The 19,333-nt window shown below is 37.2% G+C and overlaps 1 protein-coding gene across 19 annotated transcripts in view; it reads right to left on the reverse strand.

The window, feature by feature from the left end:
- ANK2 (ankyrin 2) overlaps nt 1–19,333 on the reverse strand; it is a 689,834-nt gene that overhangs the window by 69,556 nt on the left and 600,945 nt on the right. For 18 of the 19 annotated variants that reach the window (XM_073804958.1, XM_073804947.1, XM_033856740.2 and 15 more), the window contains 3 exons: nt 18,350–18,448; nt 10,636–10,708; nt 1,609–1,753 (listed from right to left, as the gene is read on the reverse strand). In XM_073804958.1, coding sequence (XP_073661059.1) covers nt 1,609–1,753; nt 10,636–10,708; nt 18,350–18,448 — 317 coding nt within the window. Of the gene's footprint in view, nt 1–1,608; nt 1,754–10,635; nt 10,709–18,349; nt 18,449–18,903; nt 19,290–19,333 lie in introns of those variants that run through there. The other variant, XM_073804957.1, reaches the window with a different exon arrangement.

Here is a 19,333-nt window from a genome sequence, read left to right on the forward strand (position 1 = left end):
CAAGGACCACTCTCTACCTAAGTCATTGAAGCCAAGGAGCCAATCAAGTCTCCTTCCTCTTCTTCACCCACCCCATGAAATCCATCGCCAGATCTGGCCAGTTTTACCTCACAGATATGTTCTCAAATTTTTCATTTCTAAAACTCTCCCCCTGACTGCTACCACCCAGGTTAGAGTTCAAGTCGTATCCTAGCAACTTCAGCGAACATTACCGCAATAATTTCTCAGGTGGTTAATACTGCCAAGTTTAGCCCTTTGACAACTTTCCTCTAAAATTCATCCTCTATATCACGGTCAGAGGGATCCATCCGAAATGTAAATGTGACCTCCCCTCCTTCATACTTACACTCCAGCCACACTGCACTATTCTGTTTCTCTCATACACCACGAGCCTTTGCTCACCTTATTTAAGGCTTCAAATACCCTCCCCACCTTTCTTCACCATCATCACTATTATTCTGTCTCGGTTTGGGCTCATTCCCTCCAGGAAGCCTGAGCCTCAGGGCTCCAGTTGCACTCTGTGGGTACCACTAGCTTCATCTCTCTCTCACTCCATTAGATTCTGAATTTAGCAATTACATATTAGTCACGTTTGTACCTCTGGTACCCACCACAAAGCCAGCCCAGAAAGGCACTCATTACACGCACACTGAATTGCTTTTTAAAAAAAAAAAGATAGGAGGGAGGCATTAGTACTCAAGGGAAAGGCCCAAGAAAAGCTTGTTTTTGCTAATTCCCCATTCAGAATTGACTACTCTTTAAGGCATTTATTTCTTACACGCCAAATGTGCTGGATACAGCCAAGAATAGAGCCAATATTAAAGTTATAAACCTAAGATAATTGATTAGCAAAAGACATTACACTATATGTACAACCACATGCTTAACCTAAATTGACAGTCATACTTTTGATGAGGCTCCAAGGAATGTTCTTAATCAGTTTACCTCAAAAAATAATAAACACCTGGTGTGCTAGTTAGTAATAACCCCAAAAATAGATTGTATATTTCAGAATATAATATAAACCTCCCTGGATGTGGCTATCAAATCTGGGCTCCTTCAGATTTTGCTATCATTGCTTTTGGTATCCAGGCTCTTTAGGGATTCCGTTCTGATTCTTTTGCATGAAAAAATCAGTTCCAGCCAACATTTCCTTCTCAATTTGTTACCTTTTAATCCTTCTTCACAACATACTTTTGTTCACAGAAACTATGGCCCTAACAGAAAACCCCAAGGAGATTGGGAGGATCTTATAACTGCCGTTTAGTAAGAGTATCCATAAGGCAAAACTGTCCTTTTAATTTGCCTAGAGAAAAAAGTTGCAGATGATAAAAAATATCATATTTTAATGGTTCAGAGCTCTTTACTGATCATGGCTCTGATTCTTACAATGCTTGACTCCTACTAAACTACTTAATCTCTCTAGGCCTCAGTTTGCTTTAAAATGGACACTTGAAGTTGTTAGAGAATGCAGTAAGATAACATGCTAACTGCTGAGAGTAGTGAGATACCTATAGAGTGTCAATAATGGTGTCTACTTTTTTTATTATTATCATAAAAGTGTGTTGCACTCACTTCTGATATCAAGGGAAAGCTTTATGTGAATACCTGTCAGAGCGTCCTCCCTCCAAGCTGTATCTCAGGTAATTCATCCCATCCAGGAACTGACTGCTAGGTAGGGAGTCATCACCCAGTTCTTTTAGATCCTCAGGTCTAAGGTACTCTCCCCCATCACCTGTCATCGTGTCATCACCTTGAAGCAATCAGAGAAAGATGGAGAATTACTTGTTGAATGTAATATCGACTACAAAACATGATTATGATTGTGAAGAAATCAGCATAATAGCACTGACATCACTGAAACACTGCACGCTAGAAAAAAAAACAAAAACAGAACACATGCAGCTGAAGAGCGCTAAAACTCAGGTAAACAATATTTGACCCATGTTCCTATTACCTACTAAGAAGAAATAATTACCTGAATTGGAATTCTTTTAATATCAATTTTCTTTACTCATTTCTTTAACCCGATAGCTGATTTATCATGATAGCTGATTTATAGCTTTATATTTAACTTAGTAATTAGCACAACATGTAGACAACTTAGCTTCTGTCTATAGTATCAATAATTTTGTACATAATGTCCAGCATTAACAGTCTTTTCATGTAATTGACAATATGCTAAGAAATACCTACTGCTCTAAAACAAATAAGAGGTGTATTAAATGGAACAATATGACATAAAATTAGCAAAATATGCACATTAGGGAAAGAACACTAGAATGAAGTAGACAGATTATGACATTGTAATAAAAAACCTGGAATTTAATTTTAAAATCATTACGGAGCATAAAAAGGATGCTTTGTTGGAAACTAGATGGTTTCCCAAAAGTGAAGTACAGGGAAAAAAGTGAGATAGATAATAATTAAGCAGTGGCCAAAAGCGATGACTAAGTGTTGTAGCTCTCATTTGGAAGCACAGATGGTACGAGTACATTCCCTGCCCGTGAACTGGAATAGAACACTTTTAAAAATACACATTTCAGGAAATTCAATAAATAATACCTCATTCACAGAAATGCTCTCCATACCATTAATGTGCTGGGATGGGGCATGAGGCATTAGTACTCAGGGGAAAGGGGGAATAATTTAGCTGAGAGAAACAATTTTTGATGATCCTTTAAGCGTACTAATCACACACTGAAAGCCTGATAAACAATGTAAGGGAAAATGTGAAAGAATGTAGTTCATGCCTATAATTAAATTAAATATTTATTTTAATCTTATCTGTTTAAAATAAGTGTTCTAAATCAATACTAATTTATTTATAAAGATACAGCATTAAAGACTTTTAAGAGGAATACGTTTTCAGCATCTCATTACTTCCCTGTATATATGATCTTAAGAGCCCATAATCAAGACTATTAGCTCTCCAAATTACTTAAAGGCAAAGACAGTTTGAACAAAAGACCTTCCAGTAAATAGAAATGTAACTTATTCACCACTAAATTTTTTTCTCAAAGTCAATGCATTTAATATTTGGCAGTTACAAATCTCATCATTAAAATTACTTTTATTGCTCCTCAGTGAAATCATTAGATATTTATTTAGTTTTAGCTAAGTGAATTAGGCTACACAGAGTAGTTATTAAAAGTTTAGTCTTTAAAATCAGATAGACCTGGGTTCAAATTCTAATTCTACTACTTACGGGCCAGTTAATCTTCCTAAGCCTCAGTTTCCACAAGAAGAAAATGGGAATGATACTAATAATCTATCTCACGTGTCAGTTATCTGAATTAAGTAACATATAAGGATTATAACAGAGTTCTGGAATATAATAATCGCCAGTTATTATTTTTATCAATACAAAATGATCTAAGTGTTGACACACCAATGCAATATGAGCTAAATTTCATTTATGCAGAATAATTTTTGAAAAATTTAAAGAAAAATATAATTGTACTGTTTAAATATTTCATAAATCTGACAACTCTAATGAAAACATGAATACGTTTTTAAAATTAATTTTGTTAAAGTGGTTCCCCCCAACTCTTGTATATATTCTCTTCTTCAAAGTGTTCCCTCACAAAACACGATGCAGCAATAGCAGCGATCCAGGGATAAATAACAATATAGATGAACATGAAATGCATGATGTTGGTGAACTTTAAGAACCAAAAAGGTCAGAGGAGGGAGAGATCACTTTAGAATAATGTAATGGGTTGAGTAATGTCTCCCCTGCCCCCAAATTTCATGTCTACATGGAAGCCCAGGATGTGGTCTTATGTGGAGATAGGGTCCTTGTAGATGTAAGTAAAGTAAGGATTTAGACGAGATCATACTGGATAATTGCAATGACGGTGTTTTTTACAAGAGGAAGAGAAGGACACACAGAGACAAAGAGGAGAAGGCCATGTGAAGGCAGAGGTTGGAGTGACGTGTCTGCAAGCCAAGGAACACCAAGGATTGCTGACAGGCACAGAAGCTGGAAGAGGCGAGAAAGGGTTCTTTCCTAGAGCCTTCGGAGCTTAGCATGGTCCCACCATGGACTTCCAGCCTCCAGATCTGTAAGAGAATGAATCTGAGCCACCAGCTTGTGGTAATTTGCTGCGGTAGCCCTAGGAAATTCCCAAGGAAGCTGGAGAAGGAATCACTGAAGAAGGAATGGGAGCTGGTCAATTGCTTGGGAGCAATTTTGATGGGCAGAGATGATGGTATTTCAGGTGAGAGGCTAGTGTGTAAAGGGTCATGGAGGGCAGTAAAAACAGTATGAATAAAAGAGTAATACGCATTACTTACTTAGAGAATACTAAGTGGAATAACTTAGCACTAGTCAGCGTCCATGCTGGTGAGCAATGGCAGAAAGTCCAGGAAGAAAGCTGGTGTCTGAACAGAGTGACAAGATCGTGAAGCTTGGACATTTTATTATAGGACTTGTGGGACTTATGTGTTCCACTATTTCTCCCTTCTTGTTTAATTGGTAAATCTTTATATAGGAGTATTTTTATGAGTGAAATAAGTTGGGATCCCCATTGCTTTATTTCTGGGAGAAAAAAAAATTCTAAGATCAATCCTAAGACTTGGTTTACCAAAACACAGGTATTGTCTGGTTTGGATATAAGCCTAAATTATTTTCAGAAAAAAATATGCACGTCCTGTTAACTTTTGAGAAAACTAAGCCTAGTCTTATTTATGAAAAAGTGAAGGGAATGACTGAATGCAGGATGTCATATAATACAAGCTGTACCTTATGGATCCCTTGAGCAAGAGGCCTACAAAACTATGTAAAACCCCAAAGCCTGCTTGAATATACTCTCTCTCTCTTTCTCTATTCCCCACTCTACTACCCCCCCACACCTAATCCCCAAGAATCTAAAATAATTGAGCTTTGCTTTCTAGCATCTAATTCCTAATTTCACCCAGATTAGGGCATCCTGCCCATCTTCAGAGTCAATCTGCTTTTGCATTTCATCTTGCTTCTCCTAATTTGCCAGTTCTCACCACAGTCTCTTAGCAACCAAGATGGTTACAGAGAACAAAGACAACTCAAAATAAGTTTCAATTTCTTGGTCCTTAAAATTACTCAAAACTCCTTAATACAGTAGGGCCTACACTTCAAGTTTTCTGTCTTATTCCTCTCATCTTCTCCTCTTGTTATTCCTTGGTAAAGAGAAGGTTTATAAGAGTGAAGGAAAGAAAAAAGAAGGAAATCTAGCTGGATTGACTCCCAGTATGGAGAAGCAAGGCCCAGCACCGGCAGTTTTATCTTGTAAAAGATGCAAACAAACTACATGAACTTAGCTTTCCCCCTCTTGCGCATAAAGAAACTTACTATAAGACAGAAGGAAAGCAACTGGAAGAGTACATTTTTAATCAAATGTATCAAGTTGTGTGCCTCTGGTGTGGAGTCAACGTACAAGTTCAAAACCCCTGATTACACTGAGTTCTGTGAAATCGTGGATGTCCTTTACATTCTCCCTCATTTCTGCATTTTGATGGCTTTATTACAATGCTATCTGACTAAGACAGCTGCTACATTAAAAAACCCCCTCCTAGGTTCCATGTTACCAAATGTGAAGTTTAGGGGTTTGGGGACACCTATGGTGGCCTTAGGTGTATATCCTGATGTCTTGATTATGTCTCAGAGAGAAATGGCCCAAAGATGCAAAATCCCTAAATGCTGTTGTCAGTGGCCAGATGCTAACCCAATGTTGGAATTAGCTGGAAAGGTACCTGTTCAGGTACTAATCTCACCAGGGCTACCATAAAATGTCTCTCCCAGGATATGTGTGTATAAAGCATGCTATGCAATAGTACATTATCTGCAGTGTGGGATGGAAAGTAGAAATGCCTGTAGAAAATGAAAAATCAATTTGGGAAAAATATAATACAGCTCAACATTTTAAATGTTATTAATGTGTCCAAAAAATAAGATAATCATATCCTTGCCTTTCATCTTGGTAAGTGAGACGACCTCTACAGTCCAAGGCTAGCCTATCCCGGCCTTTAAATCCTCATCTTCTTTCATCTTCCTAGATACGTTGTCTGCTATCTTCAAATAAGATTTTGAATTTTAATATTTAACTCTTGTTTGAGTACAGTTCTATCAGGCTTGGAAAGAATTCTGCATAACTCAGAAAGCTTATGAAAGAATGGTTATACCCTAACATACTTTCTTTTATCAACTTATTTGATGTAAAACAAATAAACAAAGAGCAAACCCTATTTTTTTGCATCATAACAAACCTAAAGTGAATTTCCTTTTTGTTTCCTATACTTGAACAACCCCTTCCCTGCCATTACATATTTACTTACTTAATAGAATTCTGACTTCCAGGTTTTAGGACTTAACTTTTTTCATTGTATTCTCCAATCTTTCCAAACAATTTTATGAAAACCCTTTCCTACTAATTGTAGAGCATTGATGTATCACTTGCTTTTAAAGTTTCATGTTTTAATATCTGGAAACTACAAGATTCCTCAGTGATAGAGGCACATTTAGCCATGACCAGCCTCTATAAGACACAGATCACAAGAGTACGGGAATAAATTAAGATAAAGTGGGAAGGTCCCAAGGATTCTTCATTCTGACAACTCCTCACAGTGCTGGGAAGAAGGAGATTCTCTGACATGTCACTGAGCTCTCTCTCTCTTAAGAATGCTCAGCGCTTCTGCTGATAAGTGGGTAAAGGACTGAAACCTCGGGTGTGGAGCCCCACTAACGTCAAGTGTCCACAGTGGAAGTATGTCAAAAGGAGAAGGTAGATGTGCCTCCGTATTTCACCCCAACACTCAGTCATTCTGGAGTTCTCTTGATCATTAGTACACATCGTCCCAGAGAACGAATGCAGAAGTTTATACACACCACCCACTCACAAATCTCTGAGTATAAGGGATACACGGGTCACATTTCCGCAGGTAATTTAGTTACACAGGTGTATAACCCCTGAGCCCCACCATACAATTTATGGCTATGGAGCTGAGTCATCAAAGACAGGAGTCAGCTCAGGATCCTATGAAGATGGAGAGGATTACATTTACAGCTTTGTTTGAGTCTACACAGTAGAATATTCTGAGACTGAATTCCCATTTCTCTTTTTCTTCCATTTCTCTGCCATTTTGCTCCATCAGGACTCATTTACATCATGACTGAGCTATTACAACAGCTTTCAAAGCGGGTTTAGATTCCACATTCACCACTTAGGAGCTCTGTGCCACTGAACAAACTACTTAACGTGTTTAAGCCTCAGCCTCCTCATCTTCAGGTGAGCCTTTCTCACCTGAAAAACAAATGAGGGGAAATCCATAGCCTATCCCATATGGATGCTGTAGGGATTAAATGAGACAATGCACCTAGCATTGTGAGGTCTAGTAAATGCTTTCTCTTCCCTCAGATAGCTGCTTCCTTCCAATTTCATCCCAATGCACTCCTTCGTGTGCCGCTGCTGATTTAATCTTTGGACAAAACAGATTTAATTGTTTCAATCATTAATTGAAATCTTTAACACATCCTAATTTCCTTGACTTTTCAGTTGAGAATCCAAACATTCCACAGCGAAGCCCCGTGTGTTTTAAGGCATCGGCCAAAATGAATGACTAGATTATTTTGTCACTCTGTGTCTCTCTCTTGCCCTTTCCCATCTCGGGACCTTCCCATACTGTTCCTTCTCCACTCCCTAAAACCTGTGCCACCCTCCTATTTATCTCCCAGCTTTCAGCAGTTCCTTGAGACTGTGCTAGGTCTCTCCCTCTCCAGATTTTCCCAGGCAGATATGAAAAGCAGATGACATAGTGCCTTTAGTTATGCTTCATTAATTTATACATTACCTCTCCATATATGTTCACTTTTGATTCCCCCATGGTACCAGTCATAGAGCTTTACACACAAAAACATCACCTTCACTATCTGTTGATTGGATTTGTGAGTGGAAAATTCTGAATGCTTCACTATAGCAAGTTAGCCTGAAAGGACATCTGTACTTGGTTTGGATATTCTTCTGAGTATTGACACATAGACTATCATTAAAATCGTAGAGCTGTAAAGAAAACAGGGACTGGCTAATACTATCCAAACACATGTGGCTGCACTTCGTCCATATAAATGATGGTAGGTTCCGTGAAAACATTTGAAGAGCACAAAAAATTAAAGGATTGGCAATGTCAACTAGTCAAATTCCTTTATACTAATTGTTTGTACTAAAAAGTTACTTCACAAAACTCAGACATATCCTATACAAAAATATTATTCAACTTGAATTTCTTTCTGGGGAAAAATGTTAAGTTTTTGGCCACATCTAGACATGGAGAGCTTCCTCCATCACCATGAAAGATATTCTTGATCATTAGCCAACATTCCTCTCAAATCAAGAGTTCTTATCACTAATAACTTTTAATACATAATAGTTTTAACAAAAGTATACAAGATGTTATAGCTAGGTCTTATATTATGCAATGGGCAGGTCCAAGAGGATGTTTCACACAAATGGAATTTCTAAAAACCCAGTAAATACTTTGGATGCATTAGCTATTGGAATTCTTTAACAATTATTTTGGAAATAAATAACTATTTTTAGATTAAATAATCACTATCTAATTTATCTGATTTATAAAGTTAGATTTTCATGTAATAGGTTTGCTTAAAGTGGTACCACATATACTTTGGAAACTTCTTGCTAGATAGAATATTTTATATTATTCATTTTTCCCTATATGCCAAAGTTTCCCCTAAATAATATTTAAAGGTTACTTTATTCCTAGCTAACTTTAAAAAATTAGATTATAACTACTAACTTAATATATTTTTAACCACATCTAAAATATATCTTTATCCAGGAATGGGATGACTGCCTATCAAGTAGCCTAACGTAGTTGTTAACATGTTCATGCTAATTCAATGTCAACTTATCCAAAAATTAATTTTTCTCTAAATTTGTATTTTAAGAAGAAATATTAGTTTTGGGAAAATATTTATATAATGTTCATTAGATAATTTAATTATGGTAATAGGTCTCAATAATAGTTTCAAAAATCATTAATAGTATAAGCAATTCATAGTGTTAAGCTTCCAAGTTAATAAAAATCCACACACCCAAATGCACACATAAGCAATTCCACTCATATTACACACGCTATTTCAAAAACCACTAGATTAGTATTAGGCACCCAGATTTAAATATTAAGCTAGTTGCTTCTAGCCAGTTAAGAAAAATTAAAAGCAAAGACAAACTTTCACTTCAACAATTTCCTCTAAAGGTACCTGAATCACTAAGCACTTCCCCATCAATAAAGTGGTCACCAAACTGTTTAAAGGCTGTTCAACATGTAAGTGAAGATAAGAAAGAAGATCACACGAAACAAAATATAGTGTGCACGTACGGATGCCGAAAATTGGCAAGTATTAGGATGGAACGCAAAATTATTACAATAAATACTTGGAACCATTAGCTTTGGCAATACCTTTTAATTTACTTACAATAGTACATTGACCCAATATTTGTTTGTTCTTGTCGTAAGTTCTTATAAAAGCTGAGACAACTCAATGTCTGTTACCGATAGGTGAATTAACAAATTGTTTCCAAATAAGGGCATCTCAATGTAAAGTTTTACCTTCTGAATACATCTTGAAGAACCTAAAAAAATACCTTTAATATTTCTCCATAAAAGCAGTTAGTATTGGGCCTACTACTAGGGTCAGTATGGCAATAATTTTTCAAACATGTACACTTATGTACATGTATTCATGTATACATGTCATGTCATGTATATACATACATATATATTTTTCTAACAGGTACACTTGACCAATAGCTGCACTACTGAAACTTGGTTGCATACTTTATGTGCTGCATTCATGATTTTTTTAGCAGATTTTTCTTATTGTTCAAGAAAAGTCAACTACTCTAGTTGAAGTAGAGGTGGGGAGCTAGAAACCCTTCTGGCAGTACCTCTAACATGATGCCCCATACCCACCCCAAGGCAGTCCCTGGTGCTCCTCGTAGAGCTTCTCAGACCTTTGAAATCCACTGGCTTAGATAATTTTTATCAACTCTAGAACTATAGGGGGCATATAGTTCTTCTGACTTATCAATTCTTATGTTGAATTTGTATGACTTACTCCTGCACTATTTTTAACCTTCGCTAAGGCTCTTTTTTTCTATGTATTAGTTTTTAAATATATTTTTTTCTATATATTAGTTTTAAAATATATTCTGTATGTTTGAACCAATTAGAAAGCAGAGATTTCTCAATATACCATTGATAGAGTATACGTTAAGTTCTTTTACTTTAAAGCATTTTAATAAAAAATGTATTTTAGCATAGTTAAAACATATTAACAATAATTGTATTATCAGGTAGATATCTTAACAGATGGCCGACTTCCAGTTTCTCTCCCTTGTCCTAGTCCTGTTATTTAGTAAGTCATTAAAGATAACACCAGTTGAAAATATATAAACAAAATTCTCCCTCCCCCAAATTGAAAAAGTAAATGTACTGAAACAAAGGTGAAAAGGTTACTTTAAGTGCTAAGATGCTGTCATCCACATCCACCGTACCAGCTTGTTCCCTGAAAAAATGGATGGTTTCCTTTGTGTAAGACCATGACAGATGTCATAGGAGAATGAATAAAAGTCTTACCCTCTTCATCAGAAACATCAAGAACCTCGGTCATGGTCTCAGGAACATTTAGCTTGTGTTTCTCAGTGATAGTCTGGAAAGACAAAAGTCATTAATGCTCAACTTAAGAACAAAAATCAAACAAAAGATCAAAAGAGTCACAGAGGAGAGGCCATAGTCAACAGCATCAGCAAGCGATCAGGCCCCGAGCACTCCATCTTCTCCACACGGACATTTTGGAAGCTTAGTCTCTTATTCTCCTTCATGGAAACTCATTTGTTCTTTCTGAAGATAAATGATCGTTTACTCCAGTGAAGTCGTGCAAGAGAAAGTTCATTATTTTGAATTCCCATTTGCAAAATAAATTCTTTAGCAATGGCATTAATAGCCCTATTGAGAAAGCAGATTCAGGTTTTCAGGGCTTCCCTCAAATGGACTGAGTAATGTCTCCAGAAAAGCTTTCAAAAGAAGCAGTGAATATGTGCAATTTATGAAAAACAAAGCCACTGGAACGAAGTTGTAAACAATGTGAAAGACATAAACTTCGGGGCAGAAAATGTGATGCATCTCTTCTGGGATTAGAGGATCAACAGTGGAGAATCACCCATCCTTATAGTCTTTCATGGGTCTACAATTCTGGCTTGCTGCTTATTTGCCTTCCATAATAGCCCTCCAGAGTTGCCAGATGCACTGCCTTCTATCCCTGATGGATGAGGTAAGGTTAAGAGACCAGGCTCTGGAGTCTGGCTACATGGGTTCAAATTCTAACTTCATCATTTATTAGCTATGAGGCCTTAGCAAGTCCCTTTATTTCTCTGTGCCTCAGTTTCATCATTTGTAAAACAGGATAATAATACTACTTCATAAAATTGTTATGAAGATTAAATGAAATATATAAGAGCTCTAAGAACAGTGCTTAGTATATGTTAGTATTCAGTAAATATTAGCTAGCATAATTTATCATCACTATATTTTGATATTAAATTAATCTTAAAAACAAAGGGCCTCTGAACATTTTAGTCATTCAGGCACTCAAGAAACATTCTGAGTGCCTACTGCATGCCAGGCACTGTTTCAGACACCAGGGATACCACAGTGATAAAAAAAAAGGATAAAAATCCACATCTCATGACTTGAAATATCACCTAAAGATAGTTGAGTCTCAAATTCCTATCTCTAGTTTCTGCATTGAAAGTGCATTAAGTACATCACTTGGCATTGTTATGAGAAAATTTAAAAACTAATCTCCTAAAATAAGAGTAAAATCTTCAACTAAAGCCACTAAAATACAGTAAATAGGTTGTCTAGGTTTTTGAGCTTTGCTACCTAGAGACTACAGACTTGTTTGGCTACAATACCCCTACCACCAACTCTTTTTTTTCCAAAAGCAGTAGAGAACTTCAAATAATTTTACAGGGAAATTCAACTGATTAATTTAAGAATATATTTACATACAGGGGTATAATTTCTATATGTGAAGGACTGATTAAATCACAATGTGATACTGCATAACCTTTCAGTGGCTTCCCATTTTCTTCAGAAGAAAACTTAATAGAGTTGATCCCCGAACAATGCAGGTTTGAAACTCATGGGTCCACTTACACGTGGATATCTTTCAATAGTAAACACTACATTACTACATGATCCGAGGTTGGTTGAACCCATGGATGCGGAACCATCCTTACAGATGGCTGACTGTAAGTTATATTCGGATGAATTCCCCGGGTTGTTCAAGGGTCCGGCAAACTGGCTGGGAAGATGCTTGGTGATGTAGTAAGGATTGTCAGGGAGGCCTCATCCCTCCACCACACGCTACAACCGTGTTGGCAGCCATGTTCTCTTATGCCTCTGCTTTTTTCCCCCATATATCCTTTTCTTTACCAGAAATGTTCTTCCTTCTCTTGTCTTGGCTCATATAAGATGTAACTTCCTTGGAGAAACACACCCTGACCCTCCTCAATGAATGTGTTTGTTCAACCATGTTTATCTGCCGCTACCCACTCCTATAGCATCACGTGCACCACATCACACACACCTGTACGTGCCCCCTTCACCTCCCACCTCATGGGTGTGAGTCATGAAAGAAGTTGTTTCCACAGAACCTGAAACATAGTAGGGGCTTCTCAAATACATATTGGAATAAATTGATGACATAATACATTTAAGATCCACATAATGACCACATAGATTTTCTTTGGGAAGAAAAGAAAAGGAAGAAATGCAGAAAGTAAAGAAAGTCTCATGTTATCCAGATGAAGGTACAATTGTAGACTAGAGTAGTAAATTCAGCTTTCCAGCATGTTGTTTCTGATGTCTAAATAATTCCATAATGTCTTATTCACTGAAAACAAATTAAACACTGTAGGAAAGACAAAAGCATCTATCCAAAGTTCTGGAGAATAACAGGTAGTCAATAAGAATTTGATGAATGAACAAACTTAAAAATATACCATTTAATTATAATATTAATTAATTTATGAATTTAACACAGAAAGATGATAACCTAAGTTCTATATTAACGGTTCTCAGCTCTACCTGCATATTATAATTATTAGAGAAATTTAAAACATATTGTTGCTTGGGTCTCAACACAAGCCAATTAAATCCGCATCCCTGAAGACAGGGCCAGCTATAGGTATTTTTTAAAGTTCCTCAGGTGGGTCTATTGTGCAGCTCAATTTGCGACCCACTTTCCTGCATTAGGAAAATGTATAGATTGCAGAAAAATGACTTACATTTAAAATACAGGATAGAGACAATGACATTCAATTAAACTATGACTTTGGGGGAAACTTTTAAAATAAGTATCTAAATGTACATTAAATGATTAAAAATCTTAAGGGATACCTACTGCATTAGACCACACCAGAAAGTCCATTTTTGCAGAAACGTTCTAGAGTATTTGCCCTTCATAGGAAACATTTCCACAAGAAGATGCTTCTCCATTTGAAAATAACTGATGGAAATACACTTTAAATGATTAAATTATATTGCCCGACCTTCTCAGTTTCTATTTTCAGATGCTGATAATGTGACTATATTTTCTTTGAACTTGTGAGAGTGGAACTAACTTTGCTTTAGTTTGGTTATTGAATGCTATTAAGGTTATTATCAGCAAATATATGTGGCAATAGAAAAAGTAACACTGATCGTATTGGTCATGGATACTTTTTGGCACAGATATTAAAACTGCTTTCTATACACAATGTAGTAAATATAGTATGCCTTTGTACATGACATAGTGCCTGACCCTTAAAAGGTCGTCAGTAAATATTTGTTGAATGGATAATAAATAAGTCTTCCCACTCATTAGTAATGTGATAAGAAATGAAAAAAATTGTCCTTTTAAATGAAGTGTCCTTTGAAAACTTGATTAGCCAAACATAAATATGGTTTTATGCAAGTACATCTGAATAGCCCAAAGAAAACAAGGATATAATTAAATGATCATGGGCGTCTTCTTCTGCTATAGAATCTCGGATTCTATGGTCAAGATGAGAAACTACTTTAAAAGTTAAAATGAGTAGTGCACGATGCATAAGTTTAATAGGATGTAATTAAATCATATAATGTGGCAAAACAAATAGAATGCGATAGATGGCAGACTTAATAATGAGTTTTTAACATTTCTCATGATGTAGAAAATCAAACATGAGTCCTCACATGGTGTTTTATAAATGGGGGATAATATCTGCTTTTTTTTTGTGCAAAAGAAAAAGTGTGCTTTACTGCTCTTCATTTAGCCCTTCTCCCTGGTCAACCACTTCCTTTGTACCACTTACTCAGCAAGTCACAATAAGTCACAGCGTGGCGAGTGACCTTGGCTAGTATGCCACCTTCCAGTGTCCACACACATTGGCTCCCATCAGTGCTACAAGCTAAACCTGGTTTTGCTCCCAAACCCCTTTATACCAATTGTACATGTTAACATAATTTTTATATATAAGTTAAATACTACATAAGTAATATTTTTCTATAAAAACTAAGGTAAATGGTTTGGAAAGTCTCAACAAAGGTGAGTCTCCAAAAATAACTGCTACTCAGGTGTGGCTGAGACAATTATAGCACGTTGGGGAAAAAATGTCAAAAGTTTAAAAAGGTTCTGCACTCAGAATAGTGTCTCTTTAAGATAATACACAGGATAAATTGTATATAGATATAGACATTATAGGATAGACACACACAATACAGTATGTATTACAGATGTTCTTTGTTCAAGAATGACAACTTAGCCTTCTAGTCAATGGACCTGTATTCAAAGAAAAGTTCTTGACTCCACTTAAAAAGTGTCAAATGACTTTACATGTATTTATTGCACTGCCACTTTTATGATTCCCATTTTAACGGACTTACGGCATCAGATAAGATTTAGAACCAAAGTTTAAATGGTAATATAACTATAATGTCATTTTTATTTTAGTAGCTTATTCAGTAATTTATGCTCTACATATCAATGATTATATGCAACGATCACTTTAAAACTATGCAAATAATTGATGATAGCTGATCAGTAAGTAGAGGGATGAGTCATATCTCACAGTTCTTCCAAACTGCATTAGGAGACTGAGCTTGCTGGCTTCTGCTGCCAGAAATGTGTCCCTCCCACTCTGATGTCCATTCCGGCAAATAGACAATGACTGTAATCCCCAGAGAGTGCTCAACTGTCTCATATCCTCTGCTAGGTCTTACGAAGTAAAGTTAGAAAAGCAAAGGTTAAGGAAACAAACCAGGATTCCAAAAATGTCTCACAAATTTCGGAAGCAGTGACTTTTCCTTTACAAACTGCTGCCTTACTCTTCTCTCCACACAATGACTTTATTCATACTTTGGGGTGAAGAATTCTGGAAGGAGGAATAGCAAAGGAAACTTTCTCTGATGGCAGAGAACTCACATTGCTGCTCAAATGGCACATCGTATGAAGCCAATGATGTGAAATTCGTATGTTAGATGTATGGCTGTAGTTCAACTATTACATTCAAATGGTAGTAACATGAAATTTAATTGGATTAATTTTACATAATTATTGCCTCGTGCTATTTACCTACCACCAGTGAGTAGTTCCAAATTATTTTTAGTGAATCTGTAGATTTTAGAAAATGATACTGAATATGATACTTCCATGAAAATCCATAAAGGGCGCTATTTAAGTGAGTTTTTAAAAGTTGAAAATTCCTGGTAAGCTACTTTTAGCAAAGTCAAGATCAGTTACATCAGAGTGGTTAAGAATATGGATTTTGGAATCTGACAACCTAAATTTGAATCCTAGATCTACCCTCAGTGTCTGGCATATTTGTAACTACTAAATTTTAGTTATAGTTTTTAATATCATTAATATCATCGTTATGTGGGAAAAGAATGAATGAAAATCTCTTCTGAAAGAGAAGAAGTATAAAGTAAGAAGACTCACATCACGGAAGGAATAAGCTCATATTTTCAATCCTTAACCCCAAATTCCATTTCACAAAACAATAAAACTCACAGTTCTAAGAATCGAATTCTAAGAGAAGAAGAAAGTAAAGATAGGGCAGCATTAAAACATGTAACCAATAAAACTACCCATTTAGATAAAGGGGGTACTTGTTTAGTTAATGTGGGCAATGATTTCTTATTTTCCCAACTGAAAGCAGACATGCTGTTATGTTTTACATTTGTTTGTTGGCTTTTCACCTAGAAACTTGATTTCTAAGTATGGTGGTTTTTATTGGAGCAATGATTAGCTAGGCAGCATAGAGATTAATAGTTACCAGAAAAGAAAAAAAGCTCACAGAGAGTTTTATGAGGAGTTTTCACATCCCCCTAGAGCTACATATGTGGAGATATGACCATATGTCTGATTTCTGACAGGGTATTTGAGAACTTTAGCAATAGTATTTAAAAAAATTGCTCCTCTTTTTAAATATAGATCTGTATAGTTAAATTCATTCACTCTAAGTAATATTTGTGAGCCTGAGATCTCTTTGAAATTAGACGTGTACGTTCTATAGTTCTATTGATATTAAACAAGAATTTATTGATATTTTCTTACAAAACTTAAGTCTCATTCTTCACTCCCACTACACTGTAAGTTGCCGGTAGGGAGGAGTAGTGTTTTCACCATTGATGACACTTCAGCACTGAGCACAGAACCCAGCACATATTTTATATCCAATAAATACTAAAGGAATGAATTAATGAAATGAATGGAAGAAAAAGCAGGTCAAGATAGCTAAAAGATGCAAGTTTGCCATCTAGTGGTCATCTGATAAAAATGTACATGCATAATTCCCAGAACATGCAAGAGGTAAAGTTGAGAGAAAACATGACTTCTAAGAACAAAAGTGTTTACCCAATCTTGCCACCAAAACCTTCACTTATCTGTGATGTGCACATTGTTTCAAAGATGCCAAATAAAGATATATGTACAGGTGCCCAGTATGAAGATTTTCCTGGTATAACAAATCATATAGTAAGAAAAAGCCATTACGATTTAGCCATATGTAGTGACTCAGAAGTATAGTGCGAGGTGATGACAAGACTTGTTTTTCTACTATATAATTTATTGACACTATACTTTAAATCTTTAAAAATATTGTGGTACACTGGCCAAAGATTTTGCTTGAGAAAACACACAGTGCCATTCTCTCATCTAAATTCAGTCTCTGTCTTGTAGTTCATTAATAAATCATACTCCACTCTATTTAAAACTTCACATCAAACCAACTACCTCAATATCTGTCAACAGGGACTTGCTGTCAGCCTGAAGAACAAAATTCCTTTCTTTTTCCTTACATCTATCAAAAGTACCAGGTGTTCCAAAACTCTATATGCATTATTCGTAGCTTGGAGCATTTACTAGAACCTCATTCAGAATTTTATATTTGTTGATTCATGATCTTATTGTCTCTCAGGAACATCTAAATGTTCTGCTGTCGGTCTACTTTTCTACTTTATGAAGAGAAATTAAAGAGCTGTTGTTCTTAGAGTTGATGCTTAAGGAGAAAAGTTAATAAATATATGCAAAGAGAAGAGCACTTTTCAGCTGCGAGTTTCCTCTCAGGAGGCCTCCTTTTAAGCTTGGCTCCAGCTGAATAGCACAAGAGCATTAGGACTCATTAACATCACGGTCCTCACTCTTCCAGAGTTTCTCTGGCAAAGGCCAGTGATGATCACTTTTCTCTCCTAAAGAATCAGCAGTCATATTCCAAACAGCGAAAATAAAAAATGTTACATATATATTCTGTCAAGATACAGACACAGTTTCTCTCTTAAGCACATTCGATTTTCTTTTTGAATAAAAAATAATCCGAAATAGGAAGAAAAGCAGGATGAATTGTTCTCACTGGGAATGCATCTGACCCAGTCGTGAGCGTAGCAGGGATCAGGGTCTTCCCAGAGTCTGGCGTGACCTCCGGGCTAAGATAAAAAGTTTGCTGTGGAGTGTCCTACCACTTTGCCAGCGGTAGGTGTCACACCCAACTACAGCAACAGGGCAGAGGAGCCAGAAAAAAAGAAGTCAGTCACAGAAAAAGGAAGTATTATAAAATTACATTCACGCATTTTATATGGATTTATGTTGACTAAAGGAAGCTGAAATCCCTGTTACTAGTTGTGTAAATGCCTTTACATCTGCATACTTCAATGTATGCTCTACAATAAAAGAAGTTCAAAATCAAAAGCTCAAAACATTTTGTAAGTGAAAATGTCTGTGGCTTAAAAGCCACAAGGGAGCCGAAGCCGATGGGTTCCTTTCACTTACCGTGGTGGTGGTGGTGACCTCCTCGGTTACAACCTTCAGGGTGTCCACCACGGAGATGTAGCCCAGACGCTTAGCAATCGCCAAGGCAGTGTTGCCATTCTGAAGACAGAGTGAAAAAGAGAGAGTGAGAGCCGGGAGGGAGGACGGCGATGTGAGCCAATGAGCTCACCCGCGGCTCCACATGAGCCAGCATTTCCTTCCAAAACAGGCACAGCTTAGGAAAATCACTAGTTTTTACCATTACATCTGAATCTTCTTTGTAACTTCTCTAGACTATAGCCCAGGTCACCATGGTAACACAACAAGCTGCAGCTGCTTGCTCTTTCTAATAAGAAGTGCTTGACGGCTTTAACCCTAAAGTTGTCAAACCCCTCTCCGAATCCTGTACTATGCTTAGGAAAGTAACTCTTGAACTGAGGATGAGGCCTCCGAAGAAAACTATTCAAGTACCAAGTACACTCACTCCTCAACAGAGGTCAGGCCATCTGTTGCAGGTAAGATGTTACCACAGGGAACACAGTAACATATTTAGCTGCAGCTGTGCAGAAGCTCACCGTGCAGCAAAAGGACACAAGCAAACAACGCAGGCTCCAGCAGCCACTGGGGATCCCGGTTTGTTAAATTGCACCGCTTAGTTTACAATTCAACGGCTCCACATCCCAAACAGCTTAGTCGGAGCCAGCGGCCTCGGAAACTGTGCTCCCTTAAGAAGGCCGGGCGGGAGGGGTCGGACTCCGCGCCCAGCCGAGAGCCAGTTGGAAGCCGAGCTCTTTCCAGCAGCCCGAGCGCAGGGCCCCCTCCCGGAGGAAAGACTGGGTCAGGCCGCGGCGCGCTCCCTCCCGGGACGAGCGCTCCCTCCCGGGACGAGCGCTCCCTCCCGGGACGAGCGCTCCCTCCCGGGACGAGCGCTCCCTCCCGGGACGAGCGCTCCCTCCCGGGACGAGCGCTCCCTCCCGGGACGAGCGCTCCCTCCCGGGACGAGCG

The sequence above is a fragment of the Tursiops truncatus genome, chromosome 5 (assembly GCF_011762595.2).
Source record: "Tursiops truncatus isolate mTurTru1 chromosome 5, mTurTru1.mat.Y, whole genome shotgun sequence".
Classification (NCBI taxonomy): domain Eukaryota; kingdom Metazoa; phylum Chordata; class Mammalia; order Artiodactyla; family Delphinidae; genus Tursiops; species Tursiops truncatus.